Source organism: Podarcis pityusensis, assembly GCF_964106645.2.
Source record: "Podarcis pityusensis genome assembly, chromosome: 6".
Classification (NCBI taxonomy): Eukaryota; Metazoa; Chordata; class Lepidosauria; order Squamata; family Lacertidae; genus Podarcis; species Podarcis pityusensis.
The window spans coordinates 78,054,799-78,074,223 of record NC_138030.1 but is presented as its reverse complement, the minus strand read 5'-3'; the positions used below and the strand labels follow the sequence as shown (position 1 = coordinate 78,074,223).

At 41.4% G+C, this 19,425-nt stretch overlaps 1 protein-coding gene and 1 long non-coding RNA gene across 2 annotated transcripts in view; one reads left to right on the top strand and one right to left on the bottom strand.

Moving 5' to 3' along the window:
• COL11A1 (collagen type XI alpha 1 chain) overlaps positions 1-19,425 on the top strand; it is a 263,380-nt gene that overhangs the window by 188,870 nt on the left and 55,085 nt on the right. The window contains exons 38-43 of the mRNA XM_081008888.1: positions 398-451; positions 4,127-4,234; positions 8,977-9,084; positions 11,126-11,179; positions 12,464-12,517; positions 15,025-15,132. Coding sequence (XP_080865014.1) covers positions 398-451; positions 4,127-4,234; positions 8,977-9,084; positions 11,126-11,179; positions 12,464-12,517; positions 15,025-15,132 — 486 coding nt within the window. The remainder of the gene's footprint in view (positions 1-397; positions 452-4,126; positions 4,235-8,976; positions 9,085-11,125; positions 11,180-12,463; positions 12,518-15,024; positions 15,133-19,425) is intronic.
• On the bottom strand, positions 384-6,347 carry LOC308478799. Its single transcript, XR_013987288.1, has 3 exons — positions 6,261-6,347; positions 4,134-4,244; positions 384-464 (listed from the first exon to the last, which is right to left on the bottom strand). It is a non-coding gene; the product is annotated as an uncharacterized lncRNA (long non-coding RNA).

Sequence of the window (19,425 nt, the reverse complement as noted above, 5' to 3'; positions counted from 1 at the left end):
GGCTTGGTTAGTGGTTAAGTAATTGTCAGAAAATTGTTAATTAATGTATATTTTGTTAAAAGCTTAGAAAAAAAGATTTTGACTTTTAGAGGAGAGAGGAGGAGTGATCTATTTTTATTTTACTTTCAGCTGCTCTAGGGAGACCTGCAGTCCAGTATACACTTTCCTGGGAGTCAACATCGCTCCTCTCTTCTTTCTTTCTTTCTTTCTTTCTTTCTTTCTTTCTTTCTTTCTTTTGCCGTAAGGTAGAACAAGCAAAGGGTTCTGCAGTAAATAGCCCATAGACTATTCATGTTCTGTAGATAGAACAGATGAAATAAAAGACTTCGAAATGCTGTGCGTCACTCTTCAAATAGTGACGATGGTAATAATGACAAATAATGCCTTCTTTTGGTAGGGTGGAGCTGGTCTGAAAGGAGGAGAAGGTCCACAAGGTCCACCGGGTCCCATTGTAAGTAGAATTGCTTGAAGGACAATGAAAAATAATATTAGTATGAAAAAATGACTTCCTTTTTTATTTATGTGTATATGTTCTTGTGAACAGTATCTAAATGAATGTCATTCAGTTCTGTCAATAGCCATTCCCTAGTAATTATGAGTCGACAAACAGAAGGAACTATCAACACAAACATATTGGCCCATCTGAAACCTGCTGTTATCAGCAGGAGACAAATGGTATTTTCTTGTTTTCTTGTTTTATTAGAAATTATAAAGGGGTGGGGGGAGAGATAAGAAGCCTCTAGTGGCAGGAAAATGAAGAACCTACTGTACTGAAAGACTGCTGTGAAATTCTGTCCAGCTTTCCTTTCATTCTGAAATACATAGAAGTTTGGCCCAAACTACAAGTTACGTTACTCACTCTTTTAAAACACAGGTGCACACACAGAGGGAAAGCAAGAAACTGGTGCAGGGCCCTGATCCGGATTAGGAGTGTTCTTAAATTGTCCACTTTTGTTTTCAAGAAAAATCAGCTGAGGGGGTCCTGATCTGGAACATGCTCCCAGTCTGGATCAGAATCCTACACCAGTTGCATGCTGAAAATCATTGTGCTCATGACAACCCCATGACATGTGACATTACTTTCATGATAATACACTTCAACATTGATCTAGTGGTTCTGCCGTCATTGCAGATGTTGGTGCTTCTCTCTCATACGCACCTTTATTCCTTCCCAGAAAGTCTGAAGGGCAGGAAACCAGGAAAAGCTGGTGTATGTCGAAAGTTGTACCAAATCTTCTGGTCTGTGGTAAAGAGCTGGGTTTCCTCCAATATTAGGGAGGTGTGGTGTGAAATTGCTATATCAGAGTACAGTACAGTAGACATTTCCTCCCTCCTTTCCCAGTACAATGAGAGTAAAAGCAGAGTGACACAAAGCGTGTTCTCCTTAATAGAGATCGCGTGTTGCGATGGGGTCTAGCAGGCCACCCCACTGTTGCTGGGCAGATCTGTTGGTTGGCCACGGGCTGTGATTGGGTACTTGTGTTTCTGGGGAGATTTTGATGTTGCCAATTTGTGGGTTGGGCTCAAAGTTGGACACGCAGCTTTGGGTGTTCTCTTTTGCTGCGTGCACCAGATCACCCGCTTACCCTCCCTGAACTGGGGATTTTGCGCTTGACCTTGCTATGCCTGTCATGGGGTCACCTGCTTTTGGGGCAGGGGCCTGGAGAAAGGTTGGAAGGGAACTCCTGCTCTGTTCAGTTGGAAGATGAGTAGAAGCTTCTGAGCAGTTGCGTTCCCAATTTTGTGGATGGTTCAACTCATGTTCAACTGAATGTGGGTAGAGAGAAGTCCCTTCAGACATTCCTCACTCAACATGGGAAGGCCAGGAACAGAGAAGGATTGACTTGTGTGCATGGGGATATTGAAGGCAGGGCCTCATGGCCCCAATTCTCCTATGTAGGTATTTCCTGTTTAGACACCTGAATAGTCAAGTGTCATGCTGTGAGTTTCTTGATCATGTAGCTTAGCTGTCAGTTCCCAGTAAACCTCAGTAAAATACACACAGGGGAAAGAGGATGCTGTAAGACCACTACCTCATTGGTTTTATTTTTAATTTCCATTGGGGGAATACTTCTGCTTGATTTTGAAGTCTTGCACATGTATATTCATTTCTCAACCAACTTGTGAAAACAAACCAGCTCCCCTCTGTGGGGTAAGATTCTAATTGCCATGAAATTTAATTCTCACTCCCTGGGAATCCTAATCAAAGCAAAGCAGCATTAATCCTTTTCTATGCTTCTCAGTCATGCAGTGTGAATATTTAAGGCCAGCCCTCATCCCCTGCCATTCTGACTTGGGTATTTCAGGCATGTGATCAGCTGGGTCAGGGGGGAAAGAGAGCCCAGGGGCAAGCAAACAAACAAGCAAGCAAGCAAACAAACAAACAAACATCCTTTTTCATTATGTGTGTTTTAGAACACGCTTCCCTCAGACAAAAAGAGCATTTTAAATTCAAAGAGCCCAAACACAAAAAGAAAAGTCTTTTCAATAGAAGTGTGTTTGGAACTTGCTAGAAACATCAGCAAGTTTGTGTTACCCACAAATAGGGTGTATCTACGCACAGGGGAGAAAAACTCTATAAATAAGTCAGAAATTAAATTGTTATAACAAAAGATAAAAAGTACTGTGGAAAATCGCTTAGAAATATTTTTTTTTGCTCTCCATTGCTGTCTGATGTTGCATTCAAAACACTGTTTTTTTGACTAATGTAGCTGAGTCCATGGACATCGACATAGAAGTCAACAACTTTTTTTTTTTAGTCAGTTAAGCAAATTTCACATTTTGTTTCTGGCAAATTTCATAATAACATTGGCTTGGTCGACATAAGCAGGGGTCAGGACACATGACACTCCAAATGTTGGATTACAGCTCCCAACATCTATGATGGGAGCAGGAAACTAACAACATCTGAAGATTAGCACCCCCCCCCCCCCGCGCTAAAGACTCCTTCACATATTACATTCCACCTGAGGGCCAAACTATATGCAACACTGAATTATGGGTGGTTTCTCCAGAAATTTATACCTGTTTTTCTGCAGGTATAGAGGCTTCAACTGCCTCAGAAGCCCCATGTGTCTTAACTCATTAAACTCACTAAATATAGACCCCTGGAGAAGGGGTGTAGCTCAGCGGTTGAGCACATGATCAGCCTGCAAAAAGTCCCAAGTCCCTAGCATCTCTGGGTAAAGCTAAGGAAGACTCCTCTCTGAAGGTATAGAGACCCACATGGAGATGGTACTGAGCCAGATGGGTCAATGGGCTGACTCAACAGAAAACAGTTTCCTATGTTCCAGCTACCGAAACCAGGGAGAAGAGGCAAGGAAACCAGGGAGCAGGGCAATTACAGCAGCAAAAGCGCCGTGTGTATTTTGGCTGTTAGCTCTTTCAGTTGTATACCTAAAACTTTTAAATATGAATGTGGCAGATAAATCTTTGCAACCGTAGAATGACATCAATTCAGGAATCAGGCGTGACTGTGACTCCCCATCTAATATATACTCAGAGGCGAATCTTAAGAAATATGGTGAAATACTGTTTCTGAATCTGAGCCAGAAAGCATGATTTCCAATGGAGAAAAAAGCAATGCTAGAGTGAGCCCAGACTCCACTGCTTTCTGGCACTTCCTGGACCTGATCCTAGAGGAGGCTGTCCTAGCAGAGCTTGCATTTGCCACTGAATTTAATTCAGTGATGAATGCAAACCCTGCTTTTCCCAGGCAATGGCAAGACTTGGACAAGGAGCTTCCAAGTGGAACCAGGCTTTCATTTGGTGCCAGATTTAAAGGCATTGAATGAATACAAGCCCTGCTTGTGGAAGAACAACCAGGAAGACATTTTAAGACTGCCCATTGTTCCTCTGCACCCACAGCTTTACCTGCCCTCATGTTGTATAACTTCAGGTATGGGGCAGGTAGCCAAGGCTTGGGAGAAACAATGTTATGGACCAAATTGGGACCACTGGAATGGGCTGGAGGTTCTCCACCTGTCTTTAAAGCAGAGATGTGGGGGGCATCTCACTAGAAGAATTAGGGCACTTGCCAATCTTTTAGCCAATCTTTTTGTCCTAAACTGTGCAATGTCGCTGGTTATTAAATAGTTTGTTCAGTGGTCATTTCTTCTAATTGCAGGGTTCACCTGGTGAACGTGGTCCGGCAGGTACCGCTGGCCCAATTGGTTTGCCGGGACGTCCTGGTCCCCAGGGTCCTCCTGGGCCAGCAGGAGAAAAGGGAGCTCCGGTGAGTAATTCTAAAGAAAGAGAGAAGTAATATTACAGAAATTATTACTTTTCATATCCAATAATGTTAGCTCTTCACACTCCAATACCTTTCTATTGCATATGTGCCTGGCATACTCCCTCTCTATTTACAATAGAGCACTGCAGAAATTTAATTAAACTCGATGACATTTTTTGGCACACTTTATCAAGCCCTAAGGCCCAGGGAGAGGGGTTAAACAAAGCTGATCATCATGAACACAATAGTGGCTGCCTCTGATGATAAAATAGTTTGTCACTCCGTAGCTTTGATTTAACCTTAGTGCCCTAATGCTCTGCTTTACAAAGTGTGCCTTTATTTCCCATTTTTGTATCAGATTCCATCGTCACCTACTCCTGCTCTCTGCTACCTTTCTAGTCAAGTGCAACTTTTAAATGAAAACATCACGGGTGGGAACTTTCAGACCTCCTGATGTTGTTAGACCCCCCCCCCAACCATCATTCTTGGTCACTGGCCATGCTAGCTGGGACTGATGGGAGCTGGAATCCAGAAATATCAGAAGGGCAAACTAGTGCCCCATTCCTGCTATACATAGATGGAAATGCTCCTCAGATATAGGGGAGTAGCTTTTGTCATCTTCATATGAATCTTCCCCGACCCAGGTTCAATGCCATGTTATAGACAGTGCCTCTGTATCTTAATTATGGTATATCTAAAAGGTAAATATTGTGTATTATCTAAGAATTACTAAACTACAGAGTTCAAAAGTAAGCAGAGTTTTAGTCCTCGTGGAAAACTCCAACAGATGTCACAAAGGAAACCTGTGGGCAGGACACATCAAACAAGTTATGTGAACGCAAGAGGGTCCTGTTTTTTCCTGCTACACTGAATGACAATCAGCTTTTGAAACTGAGGATATTTTCAAAAAGTGCATCCATGGTATGCCAAGGAGGTCTACAGTTCAAAGGAAAAAATGTTCAATAATTCCACTGGGTTTGCAGCGTGTGAGAATGGAATTAAAAATTACAATATGAAATGAAATGCCTGGCTGGTGCTGAAAACAGCACAGAGCTCCTGCTATGTAATATAGAACTTTGAATCAAGTGCTTCCTTGCCTCCAATCCACAGCATTGACCTGGTTCACACATACCATTAAACCGTGAGTTAACCACAAGTTGCTCCACAGACAATCAAACAAACCATATGCATTGTTTCTCCATAGTTGGGTACATTTTCCAGCTGCTCTTGCCTTATTGCCTTTGCATTTTGGTAAGCAACTGTGGCAGCGCAGCAAATCAAACTGCTATTAATTGCAGGTGCTGGGTTGCATTAAACTCACTAATGAGTTATAACACCAAGTCATAGTTAAAACAAACCAAGTTTCATAAGCCAACAACAAACCATGGCTTTTGATCATGGTTAGTTGACAGTAAAGAAACTATATGGTTAGTTGACAGTAAAGAAACTATAATTAAGCCATGGGCCAGGGCTTTTGATCATGGTTAGTTGACAGTAAAGAGTCTACATGGTTAGTTGACAGTAAAGAAACTATAATTAAGCCATGGGCCAGGGATTGCACTGAAAGCTAAGCCATGATTTAATAACACATGGCTTAGCATTATGTGCAAATGATGCCATTGATTACCACCAACATGGTGAATGGTCAGGGATGGTGGGAATTGTAGTGCAACAACTTCTGGAAGGCACCATGCTGGCTACATCTGCCATATTAGTACACCATTCTTCAGTATGAAACTGAAGCTGTGTAGTCCAATGAGCATTTACATGGGAGTCGCAATAAACCCAGCGAGTCTTCTGCCTGAGTATATATGTACAGAATTGTGCTGTAAATTGATTTCATTAATCTCTCACAAAATCCTATCAATAGATATTTTGCCGGTGTTCTAAGCTCCACTTTCCCTCCCTATATGATCATATTGTTCCCTGCCTCCAAATAAGTATTGACATTATGCTAACTACATGATATTGACAACATATAACTCATTAACATAGAAGACTGTATTCCTGAGATTTTTCATTTCTTCACCTGCTTCGGTATATTTAATTTATCTGTCTGCAGAGTCTCCAGCAGGTTATGTTATCTGTATTTTCATTTCTGTTTTCTGTCTGTTATTTATCATGCACTTATCATAAAAATGTATTGAAACTCTGAAATGCAGACAATGGTTACTATAACAACTTAAGCTGCTTTGCAGTGTACCGTTCTGAGTTTTGTAATTTATATGTATGAGTCCTTATCGTGACTGAGTGAGCCACTTGGAGCTGGGTTCTTAGAAAAACTGAACGCTGTGACCTTGAAGCTACCAAAATGAACCCATGAACATAGTGTTCAGAAGGTTTCAGAAGTCAAGCTCTGAAGAAAATTGGAGATAATCCCACTGTAGCCAATCAGTGACCTGAAACTCTGCTCTTTGTAGCTCACATGTTCGACTTTGTCTGCCATAGGCAGTCAGGTGCAGTGTAAGGACAGGATCTGCTAAATACCTCCAGCCTAGACTGCTACAGTGTATTGTACCTGGGACTGCCTATGGAAACGGTGCAGAAATTTCAGTGCAAAGCATATTGCACTGTTTTAAAACAACACCACTGGTCCATTTCCAACAACGATTGATTACGCTGATGCTAACCTACAAAATGTGGGCTGAGAGTACCTGAAGAGTCTTCTTCCCTGTGGTCCCGGTCATCCATTCAGATTTCTAGAGATGCAGTGGGCAGTGACTTGACAGGGTGCCTTTTCATTTGTGAAAAAGGGACGCGGGTGGCGCTGTGGTCTAAACCACTGAGCCTCTTGGGCCTGCCTATCAGAAGGTTGGTGGTTTGAATCCCCACGACAGAGTGAGTGCCTGTTGCTCTGTCCCAGCTCCTTCCAACCTAGCAGTTTGAAAGCACACCAGTGCAAGTAGATAAATAGGTACTGCTGCAGTGGAAAGGTAAATGGTGTTTACGTGCGCTCTGGTTTCTGTCACAGTGTCCTGTTGCACCAGAAGCAGTTTAGTCATGCTGGCCACATGACCCAGAAAGCTGTCTGTGGACAAACACCACCTCCCTCAGCCTGAAGTGAGATGAGCGCCGCAACCCCATAGTCGCCTTTGACTGGACTTAAGCATCCAGGGGTCCTTGACCTTGACCTTTTGCCTTTCATTTGTGGTATTCCACCTCTAAAACACACTACCCATTTGTTTATTCTGATGTCATTTTGGTCCAAGAAAGACCTTTTTATTTCTGTGGTTCTGTCAATGAGATTTATTCTTTTGTTTCTTCACTCCTCTATTTGATGCCATTTTTATTACTGTTTGGCTGTTTGCGTTTTCTGTTTTTTAAATATTTTAGGTGTGTATTTTATTTCATAAAAATTATATACCACTTGTTTGTAAAGAAAATCCTCAAAGCCTTTATGTTACTGGCTTTGGGCATCCATGTGTCAAAAAGCAATGGATAAATTCTATAGTATTTCTTTTTCCTTTAATGTGATTGTTCTGATGCTACAGGTATCACTATATAGCATTGCTCAGAGTTTTTTATTTTGCAGAGAGAGAGGTCAGAGATGGCAAATAGGAAGTGGAGGTTGGTGTAGGTGCAAGTAAATGGGAGATGTGCCTAGTTTGTGAATTAAAGTCATAGGTGACTGGGATCAATTGTACATTGTTTCTGCTTTGAGAATGAGCAGCTGATTTCGTACTTTTGGGTGGATGGGGAGGACTCACTGTTGTACCAAGATATTACACATCAAGTTTCTTCATGCACAAAGTACCGAGCAGATGTGTTTCTCACACAGCTCTCCGTCTGCTAGGTTTAATTGTGCAACAAGGTGTGTGATGGAAGGAAGGGGAGAGGGAGAGAGATAACCCTTTGGAAAGCTTGTTTTGCAGCTATCAACACTTGGTATCGGTTGCCAAAATGAAAATCACAGATATCAATTGCATTCTAGCCTTTGCAAAACACTCAAAGGAGAGTAGGATAATGGATTGATGAGTAGATAGAGGAAGCAGGACTGTTGAAGGCATGGAAGTGAGAGTGACAAAAGACTAGGGTGTTACTCGTAAGCAGACAACAGTTATGTGGGATAAACAGAGAAAAGGTGTAAATGGAGACAAGAGGGGTGATACAGGAGGACCTCGACCTTTTTTAAAACAAAACAAAACCCAAATACTGGGTTGTGAAATCATTACCTATGAATTGCTTTATAAAGTAGTTTGTGAAAGAAAATAATATTGACTAAGGTATATAATTAATGAATGAAAACACAGGTGTACCACTCAAAAGGGTATGGATCAGAAACATAGGTCATACACTTGTGTAGAGCCACATGGTAGGCAACACCCCAGAATTGTAGCTTACAGATAAAGCCCAGTGGAATAAAAAGCTCTTCATCTTGCCTTGAAATGACATCAGAATTTGTGCATGGAGAGCATCTCTGAGAAGGTATTCCAAAGGTGGAGAATGACAACCCAAAATTCGCTTTCTCTCAAGTCACTACTTATCCACTTCAGATGGCAGAGAAGGTCCTCCGGAGAGAAGGCCTTCTCAAAGAAGGATCTCCATAGATGACCACGACATTACAGAGATGGTTTTGAGAGATAATAAATTGCTTAGGGCCCCTCCAAAGGTTCCTAGCTGTGACAAGCTTTAACCATGCACTGAACCAGTCTGACACTTGTAATTAGTGAGATGTGAGTTCAATATTCTGCACTCTCAATTATTCACCAGTCATAGTTTGAATAATGTTTTGGCATTGAAAACAGGGTGAAAAAGGTCCCCAAGGCCCAGCCGGACGTGATGGAGTACAAGGGCCTGTAGGCCTTCCTGGCCCTGCCGGTCCAGCTGGTTCTCCTGGAGAAGATGGTGACAAGGTCAGTTGCTGTTGACTGCAGTGATGTATTTCTTCGGTGATTGGCTAGTTTTCAAAACTCCAAGAGCTATTTGTTTGCTTGCTTTATGTGGGATCACTCAAGAAAGAATCTTGAGGCACTTCAATAACAGATTTATTGTGCCATCATCTTTTGTAGACTAGCACCCTCTTCATCAGAAGCATGAAGTGTTATCTTCAGTTGGCCAATATAGAGAGATGCAGAGAACGAGAGAGAGAGAGGTCATAAGCAGTGGGGCAAGAAGTAGGGCCGTGCAATAGAAGTTGGAGAAATAGGTGTGTCACCTTTCTATGCAGGACCCAAATGTATACAAGATAAGAAGGGGGTGACCCATCAGCAAGAGCAATCACTGTGATATTGTCTAATATTGCACAAGAAGTCCTGTGTTAGAAGCAACGGTGGTGACAGTTTTGCTCTCTTGGAATACGTACTATTTGTGATTATGAGCCACTAGAGAAGATCAGCGTATGGGAGCTGGGGCAAACATTTATTTACTTAAATGTCAAATTTGACCCATGAGCAGCAGGTGTCAGAAATAATGGAACACAGGGAACTTGGGGAGCAACTCTCTTCAATCAGGCAAAGACACTTTCATGGGTTTCGTGAGTTTCCAATAGTTTGAAAAAATGATGAGAATTACAGGGTGGAAGCAAATGTTTAGGAGGAAGCATTATTCTCAATTCATCGTTTGGCACTGACATGCAAAATAGGAGGCCATACTTACAAGAGAAATGTGCTGAGTGAGAGGGGAGGGTGTTATCCTTTTCTCGTCCAGAAACATTCCATCAGGATTTTTTTTTTAATTCCAGATACCTTTGTCCTGGCTACTATTCCCAGTTGTCCAGGAGAAACATCTAGGAAGTCTGGCAATGTGACAGCTAGGAGTAGGGTTACACATTCTCCATTCTGCCTACTGCTTCTCCCTAAAAAATATCCCCCGCTACTCCTTTATGTGCTGGCAAACTTCCCATTGTTGCACTGCATACCTGTTCAGTTATGCAGCTCATTCTCACTGGGCCAGTCCATAGTCTTTGCTTAATATGCCAAAATAGGAATGAGTCCTTTGCCCTTTCTCCCAATTCATTAATGTGCCTTCTCGCCCTCATACACAATCCATTTTCTCCTCCCTCCATAGCATGCCTGAAACAATGCAAAAGTTTTTCCTTAACCACAGTTTTGTCTCTGAACCAGACTCATTATTTAGACCCAGTCTTATCCTCAACCTGGAAACTCTGGATTTGGATGAAATGAAAAGTTATGTTTAATTTGATGCTTCCTAGATTAATTGTGGCTTGCATGAAAGGATAAGTGGATGGGTTGCATTGTCTGATAACTTGTCTTATATCTCAGTTTTGCACCTATCATTGCTTGGGAATTTAAGAAACCCCAAATAACCCTGCAGTTTTGAAAGTTTCAGTCTACCATTTTGATTCAAAATGGTATTCAATTGTATTTAAACATTGAAAAAAACCTCCTCCTAAGTATCAGCAAGCGTCTTGCAAAATTAGGTTACAGTATCTTAACATGTGTCCAAAGGCATAGTGAGCAAACATCTTTCCAAAATATATGCTGAATTAAGCCAGATGGCCTGAACATTACCACTGTCTTATAGAGTCAACCGTAATTCTCTGGTATGTCTGCTCATAATAAGAATTGTGATACATTCACAGAAGCACGAAGCTGCTCTTCAGTTGATTGCAATTACAGTCACTTTATATTGAAGGAGACATGGAGAATATAAACAAAAACAAAACAATTTCCTTCGTTCAAAATCCAATTAAAGTGGGTTTCAATACGAGGCCATGTTGTGCTTTGAACTGTAATAGTCGATACATGCACTAATCTGTCACACCGAAATGTGATTGATCAATGCAAAATTGCCCCCTCCAGGCCTTTACTTGTAAAATGGTGCTATGAGGTAAAGAGAATAATAAGGTGACATTTATAGACACTTCGCCACAGCGAACGGAAAGGCAGGCTCCTTAAAAGTACCAATTTAACAATGTCTTCCCTTCTATTACAGGGTGAAATTGGAGAACCAGGTCAGAAAGGGAGCAAAGGTGACAAAGGAGAAAATGTGAGTTTTCTTTTCTTTCTTTCTTTTTCTGACTACTTCCTTCACTATATTGCTTACTGCAATTCTTTATTGCTGGGGAATTAAAGAATGAAAACATGAATCAAAAACCAACATGCTGAGCAAGCAGGAAAGAGGTCTGCATTTTGCAGAGATATTCACATTTGAAACCAAAAAACCCCCAGAGGAATTGGGTTCAGTGTTACTTTATAATGCCTTTAAATGATGATAGTAATTGATCAACTTCTTTGTTCCAAGATATGTTAACATATTTTCCTCCACAATTGTCTGTCGCTGTTTTGCTTAGTTTCCTTTCACCTAGGTCCATTCTTGGATGTCTTTTGTTTGCTTGCAGGAAAGCTATATTATATTATATTATATTATATTATATTATATTATATTAATAATATATCATTCAATAATCTTTTTCATATAAACCAACGTTTCAGATTTCTTATGTGGTTAAAAAGGTCCTCTGCTTTGATTAAAGCAATTCTTCATTTAATTTTATCAAACTCAAAACTAGTAATCACAAGGGAATATTTTCAAGAACTATATATAGTTTATAACATGAAAACTCCTCTGGGAAGAAATTATTTAGACTTGTTTGGCATGTGAGAACAGGTTGTTTTATGTAATTTTAAATTCCATTTTATTTGTATGTTCAAGCATGGCTAACTGAAAATCAGCTCTGTCAGTAATGCCTTTTCCTGGGGCAGCATAAATAGATTTAATCTAAAATACGTCCTGGAACTTTTTTTTTCCAGGGAGTGCAATGCAGTTGCACGTATTTAATATTTAAGACTGTCTAGGAAGAATTGTCCAATTGCAAGAGCAACTTACAGTCTCTTTGGGGAAATACAATTCCAACAAGAAGCATTCGTTTGCGATATGGATAGTGAAACTTTAGTTGATTTTTTTTCTCTGTAAATCTCCTCAGAAAGGTCTGGTATATTTTTAGTTCTGTAAAAGCCAGGGCAGGTTGTGATTCATATTCATGTTTGAACAGAAATCCACTTTTAAATATCCTGAAAATACTGCAAGCATAATTACCTTTGATAAATGTCAGTTTCAAATGTATTGTAGACAAGCAAGTCTAAGATTTGGGGAGATGAACAAATAATGCTTGACTGCCTTGAATGTAAAAGACCTTGGAGTAACAGCACCATCTCTCCAAAGAAATGTGGAAATGCTTATAAGGCCTGAATAATGCAAAATGCCCTCCTGTGGAGATGCTGTTCGTCTGACTTTAGATGCCAACATTACCTTCTTTCCTCCTCCTTTCAGGGTCCTCCTGGACCACCAGGTCTTCAAGGTCCCGTCGGAGCTCCTGGTATAGCTGTAAGTTTCTGCTTGTTATGCATAACTAACGAGTGCCTCCCCCCCCCCGAATTCTCATTAGTTATACCGAAGATTCAGGCATAATTTATGTTGCTTAAAATGAGAAATATCTTAAATCCTATCCTCAAGGCATCCGTGTCTATGCACTGCTCTGCTTACCGCAGGCTCCAGTCTTGGGTCAGTGCTCTGCTGCTTCAGTCTTCCATGAGTGCAACAATTCAAAAGGAATGAACAAAACATTGGGGAAATGCTTTGGCTCTGTTCATTCCAAGATGTGTTTATTAAATGCATATGGAAGCTGGAGTGGCGTTTCCAAGAACAGGTCCACTTGATAACTTAGTTTCTCTTTTTTATTATACAGTGGACCCTTGGGTTAAGTTACGTTCTGGTAACGTAACTTTCGGGTTGCAAATGAGGCAAACCCAGAAGTTTATACTTCTGGGTTTTGCCACACACACATGCACAGATGTGCTCTATGATGACGCGCGTGTGCGCAAAAGCAGCGCCTCATGTTGTGGACTTTTCGGGGTACATAAGGACCCCCAGAATGAATTAAGTTCGTATCCGGAGGGTCCACTATACACACACACACACACACACAATTTTAATTAAATTTTCTGTTTTACAATTTAGAATATTCATTTAGACAACGGTAACTTTGTTTCTCATTACTTAATTACTCATTAACTTGATGGCTCCCAGTTGAATGTGTGATCTGACTCCCTTGAAAAGAAATGACATTGGCGATCTGGAAGTTCTGTCTGTATTGTTACATTCTTAATGGCTCATTTACATATTCAAACCATCACTCCATGTTGCATTCTTCAACAATACAGGTGTAAAATCACCCCCACATTTGCTGGTATTTGCTGCAGAAATGTCTGTGTGACAGCATTTCAATTGGGGGGTTGTAGCCAACATTAGGGCCACATGGTAAGAGATACGGAATGAGCCCACAAAAAGAGGAAGACAAAGATGAAGACGAAGAAGGAGGAGGAGGAGGAGGAGGAGGAGTAGTTTGGATTTGATATTCCACTTTATCACTACCCTAAGGAGTCTCAAAGTGGCTAATATTTTCCTTTCCCTTCCTCCCCCACAACAAACACTCTGTGAGGTGTGTGGGGCTGAGAGACTTCAGAGAAGTGTGACTAGCCCAAGGTCACCCAGCAGCTGCATGTGGAGGAGCGGGGACGTGAACCCGGTTCACCAGATTACAAGTCCACTGCTCCTAACCACTACACCACACTGGCTCTGGAAGCCAGAGACTGCCGGGACCTGCCTTGTTTGTTTTCCCTTTAAATAATAAGAATGTACATATGACAAACAGCAATCCTAGCCCACTTGCCTGGGACTAAGGCCCTTTCAATTCAGTGAGGACTTACTTCTGAGGCAACATTCTTAGGAGCTGGGTATTTGAGTCTTCATTTAGGTGCCTTTCAGAGTCAGTTTCTAGTAGTAAATGCACAACTTTTGTGAGCACTATGGACAGCTCTGGCATACACCAATGGATTTATTTGCATTTTCCTTCACTCAGACCAGAATACTTTGTCATTTCCCAGAACACTACATCAGTTGTGATACTGTTGTATGGAATGTACTTTGCTGAGTGGTACCTATGACATTCTTGCAACAAGCACCTGAATTCCGACGCCATTTTATGACCTCTTTAAAAATGTCTGTTTTGCAAGCTAGTAACTTTTATGGACTTATTTGCAAGGATGGACTAAAGGTTGCAAACTTGTACACTGTTAGCTGCTTAAATGTAACTGAAGTCAATGGAATTTATATAGCCTACAGAGCTGCAGCCAAAATCTGTGCTGTTTTCTTTTCACCCATTGTCTGGGCAGACCTTTTTGCAAAACTAATGTAGCTAAAAAGTATCCATATAGTTTTCTTAATTCATTCATTCATTTGTTTAAAAAAATTATGCAATGCCATTCAAGGCATATCCCACTAAAACAGTACTTTAAAAACATTTCATAGTCCAGCACAACACTCGCATAAAACCAATTTAAACCATTTAGTGGAAACAATGTGAAAAACCAGCAGCAGTATAGATCATTAAGTAATCGAAAATTCAAACCAACCTATTGGAAACTATTGTTCTGTCAGCATAAATATTCCCAAATGAGAATTAAGCAGTATCTGCCAGCTCTTAAGCACAGTAGCTGCATTGATCAATGCACAACAAAATCGTATTGGGCGACTTTATTATGACTGGGCCACTTACTTTAATTGTATTTGGAGAACACAAGCTAAGTTCACCGTAATTGTTGAATGAATGTGTTCGCACAATGTAGCTCTCTTCTTACAAATGCAAAATTGTGTCCCAATCACATTATGTAGAATTAGATCTCATTAATTTCAATGCACATAATTTTGGATCAGAACACAAGTTGTGTGTGTGTGTGTGTGTGTGTGTGTGTGTAATCATTAACTTGGGATGTTTCTTTTAAAAAAGTGGCTGTAAAAGTCTGACAGTAGTTGTCCCTGTTTTAATCTACTAGGGGGGTGATGGAGAACCTGGTCCAAGAGGACAGCAAGGGATGTTTGGGCAAAAAGGCGATGAAGGCCCACGAGGCTTCCCTGGTCCTCCAGGTCCCATTGGTCTTCAGGTATGTTTCATCATTTTATTTGCTTCCCACCTTCCTTCCCCACAATAAAATGGGCGTATCCTTATTCTGGGTTTCATAGTTTAAAAATGACCAGTCTTTGGACCCCTCCAGACATTCTTTTAATTGCACATTTGTGATGATGTGGGCTCATGATACTATTAGGGAGGTCACATCTCATCTTGATTTCAATACTGTCTACAGAAGTGCTGGGTTGGTCACATTGCTTCATTTCCAATCAGTGCATATCCTGTAACTTCCTGCTGAAATACCATAAATATTGCCAAGGCAGGCACATTAGGTGACCCATGAGAGCAGCAAAATAACCAGGTTGTACAATGGTGGTAGGATACCATTAACCACGCCAAATCTTTATTGGCGGCAGCAGGCAGGGTGAGGGTAGGCATGGCATTAGGGTCAGGATCAGGTCATCATTCCCTGTTGACTGAATGGATCCACCGGGTTTGGACCTCTCCAAGCCAGTTCCATGAAGATTGGCCAGTGTTGAACCTTGCCGTGGTGCAAGCCAAACAAGCAAGGTCTTACTGGGTGACCAGGGTGCAGATTCCAACCAGGCAGATACCCCAACCTGAGCCTGGGGGTGTCATGGTCAATCCTGCCCCTATACTATATTGATCCTTCCCAATGCCATTTCTGCCTTCAACAAATAATGTTTTTCTTCCTGACCAAGGAAGTCCACCATTTCACTGAGGGAATGGCCTTGCTAGTGGAACATCTGGCTGGTCAGATGACGGAATGCTGGGCTGCATGGACCCTCATCCTGTTTGAACAGGATTCTTTTCATTTTCCTGTGGCTCATAGCTCATTCTCATAGGCATTGCACTAGGGTACTTTCGTGAGCATTAGCTTCATGAGCCCTGGGCCCTTCAGCAGCAAAGGTCCAGGGATAGCACCACTCAACCAATTTACTTCACAGCCAATCTGCTGAATAGTTCACATAGCAACATGTACAGGGTGGAACATTTGATGCAAGTGCCCTATTTAGAACCCTCTTCTCTCCTTGAATTACCATTAATACGTTTGGGGCTAGAAAATTTAACGTGCTTTCTTTTTCTTTATTTCTAAGTGAAGAGACTCGATTTTTAATTCAAACATGGTGTAGCATCGAAAGGTACTGGAAATGTCAGGGACTCTGTATAGGTGTTTAGGAATGTAAATGCAGTTTCGATTGGGTCTGTGTCGAAAAGAGAAATATATTTCACCTTTGTGTGTTTTGATTTACTGAAACGCTGCATAAGGGTAACCACACACTATTTAGAGGCTTAAATGAATGAACGTTGAGTTCTAGTGGAATTACATTTCATTAAACCTTCAAGTGTGTTAAGGATGCCAAAGATGCTGGTGGTAATAAAGGGCCATTGAGCAATCAAGAGCTCTGTATTTGTTGCTAATGCATAGTAAAAATGAAAACCTTGCACAACTTTCCCCCCCTTTTGTTGTTTATAATAGTTCAATCTTATCAAATCCCATCAGCTATACTAATGATTCCACATTTTTATGCCGTTTGTGACCTCCCTTTGCCTCTCCCCTTCACATCCTGGCATTTTCCTTATGTTATACTCTTGCAAAGTTCCTTCCTTCCCCAAGGCACCCAGAATAGAGGAGCTTCCTCTCCTGGCGCTGTATAGAATCATAGAACTGTAGAGCTGGAAGGGATCCCAGGGATCATCTAGTCCAACCCCCTGTAATGCAGGAATCTCAGCTAAAGCATCCATGACAGGTGGCCATCCAATGTCTGCTTAAAAACCTGCAAGGAAGGAGAGACCACAACTTTCTGAGGGAGTCCGTTCCAATGTTGATCAGCACTTACTGTCAGAAAGTTCATCCAAATATTTAGTTGGAATCTCCTTTTTTGTAACTTGGTCCGAGTCCTCCAGAGCAGGAGAAGACAAGCTTGCTCCATCTTCCGTGTGACAGCCCTTGAGATATTTGAAGAGGGCTATCTGCAGCTAGAGAAATAAGTTTTGATTTGGCAAAGCTGCTGCTTGTGAGTTGGAAGAAACCCTTGGCTCCATTGAAACCAAAGTGGCAAAGCTCCCACTAGTTTCAGGGGTGAAAATATGTCACTGCAATTATTTGCAAGGTTGTATTTGAAGATTGCGATTTGGCAAAGAGCAGCATACTTAACCTTAGGCTTATCTGTTCTCCCATGGCCGTTAATAGTACCACTTACAGGTTTTTAAAGTTGAACCCGTATGTAACTTTCAACATAATTGAGGGCCTAAATTTGAATTACTAAAGGCAGGTTTATGGCTCAATAAATCTTAATAACAAACTGGTGGGTACGTTGTTAGTATCTGTCATGACAGCAAATTGAAATTGATGAAATACTTGCATCTGCAACACAGAGGTCTTTACCTTTTCTACAGTCACACCTACAAATGAGCAGATTTGTAGGCAATTATTCATCCAAGACATTTAAGCTGCAATTATCCTAACCCTTCTGTCATCAGTGCACCTCTGCTATCCTCAGATATTTATTGTGTGGCTAAACAAAATGATGCAGTCCAACCAAAGTTAGGCACTTTTGGTGTCCTCCCACTTCTACCTCAAGAATGGAGCTCTACAAACAAAAATTATGCTTTACTCTTTTGTAGGTGACAATAGGGAAGGCTTGCTTAATTTCACAAGGCTACCACACTATATCATGGCTATGCTCTATAAGACTCACTTTTTCCCTCCTAAAAAGTAAGGGGAAATGTGTGTGCGTCTTATGGAGCGAATGCAGGCTGTGCAGCTATCCCAGAAGCCAGAACAGCAAGAGAGATTGCTGCTTTCACTGCGCAGCGATCCCTCTTGCTGTTCTGGCTTCTGAGATTCAGAATATTTTTTTTCTTGTTTTCTTCCTCCAAAAACTAGGTCCGTCTTGTGGTCTGGTGCGTCTTATAGAGCGAAAAATATGGTATACATACATACATATATATATATATATATATATATATATATATATATTATGAACAGCCTTTCTTAACCTTGGCTGCCCAGAGGTCGTTGGACTGCAATGCCTATCATCCCTAGCTAGGGACACCAGTGGTCAGGGATGATGGGATTTGTAGTCCAACAACCTCTGGGGACCCAAGGTTGAGAGTAGGCTGTTTTAGACGGTTAAATCCCACAGAGTTATTCCAATGCAAGTCGTGAAGTGGATAAATCTAAGTAACTTGCAGTCTGTTCTGCAACCCAGTTAAATGAAAGTACTACTATTTAAGTCAATTGTAGTACCGTTGACTTCAATGGGGCTCTAATCAGTTTAAATCCAAGGTTACCAATTTAACTATAGAGAGGATCAGGCTGCACGTCACCCACTTTTAAACTATCGATATGAAATTGATGTCACCTGTAACCGACACATTATCATTGAGACTGTGAAGCCCAATTTTTTCCAATTTTGTAAAGTGGAGGATTTCAGCAGCTGAGCATATTGGTTATTGACCGAGCAAATTGATATCAAATTTCCCTTCAGAGATGGTCCATCATAAATTGCTTGTGATTTTACCTTTTTCTAGAGAATGAGATCACTAAGGGTGAGCTGCCGCTCCTATTGAAGTGTGTGGCAAGCCTTCCATTGTGGGCTGCAGCCTAAATGGGTAATTTAAACAAAATGGGATACTACACTTTGGATGGTTCCTTAAAATTACATTTTCAGTCTGTTTCAAAAGAGGCCATGCAGTCCTGAAAAGGTAGTGAATTTGCACATACTGTATAATGCATTCTCTGCTTGGAATGATATAGATACCTACTGGTGAAATCATGTAAGATTTTCATTTAAAACTTGGAGCCCAATTTCTGCCCCCGTGGATGTTCAGCTGTGTAGAAGTGGAGGGATCGCCAGGGAGACGAATGGCATCTTCCTCCTTAGGATCTGCACAGTCCTATACTCTAAATAGGAAGCCTGCCTCTTGTTTCCCATCCATCCCTACTTTTCCCACCCAGGAATGTTCCATTGGCCCCTGCAAAAATTTCCCTATGGGCACAGGACTGTGGGTTTGTTTTTCCTTCTTTCCAATAAGGACCAGTGTTGAGATTTTGGAGAGAGTAATTATAATGCTTTCAGTTCAAAAAAGGAACCAGTCATTAGGCTGTATTACAGTGGTAGGCAGCTGGTGTCCAAGAGGGGAATGGCAGAATGGGGCTGGCATAGAGACAGGGGCAGAGGAAGGGGGTGCGGGAGAGACATGGTGGGAGAGACATGGTGGCTTGGGTGCGTGCAGGCCCGCGCTGCCCAAACGGTCCACCCGCTGCCTCCTCCCAGCTGCAGGGCAGCTGAGTGGGAGG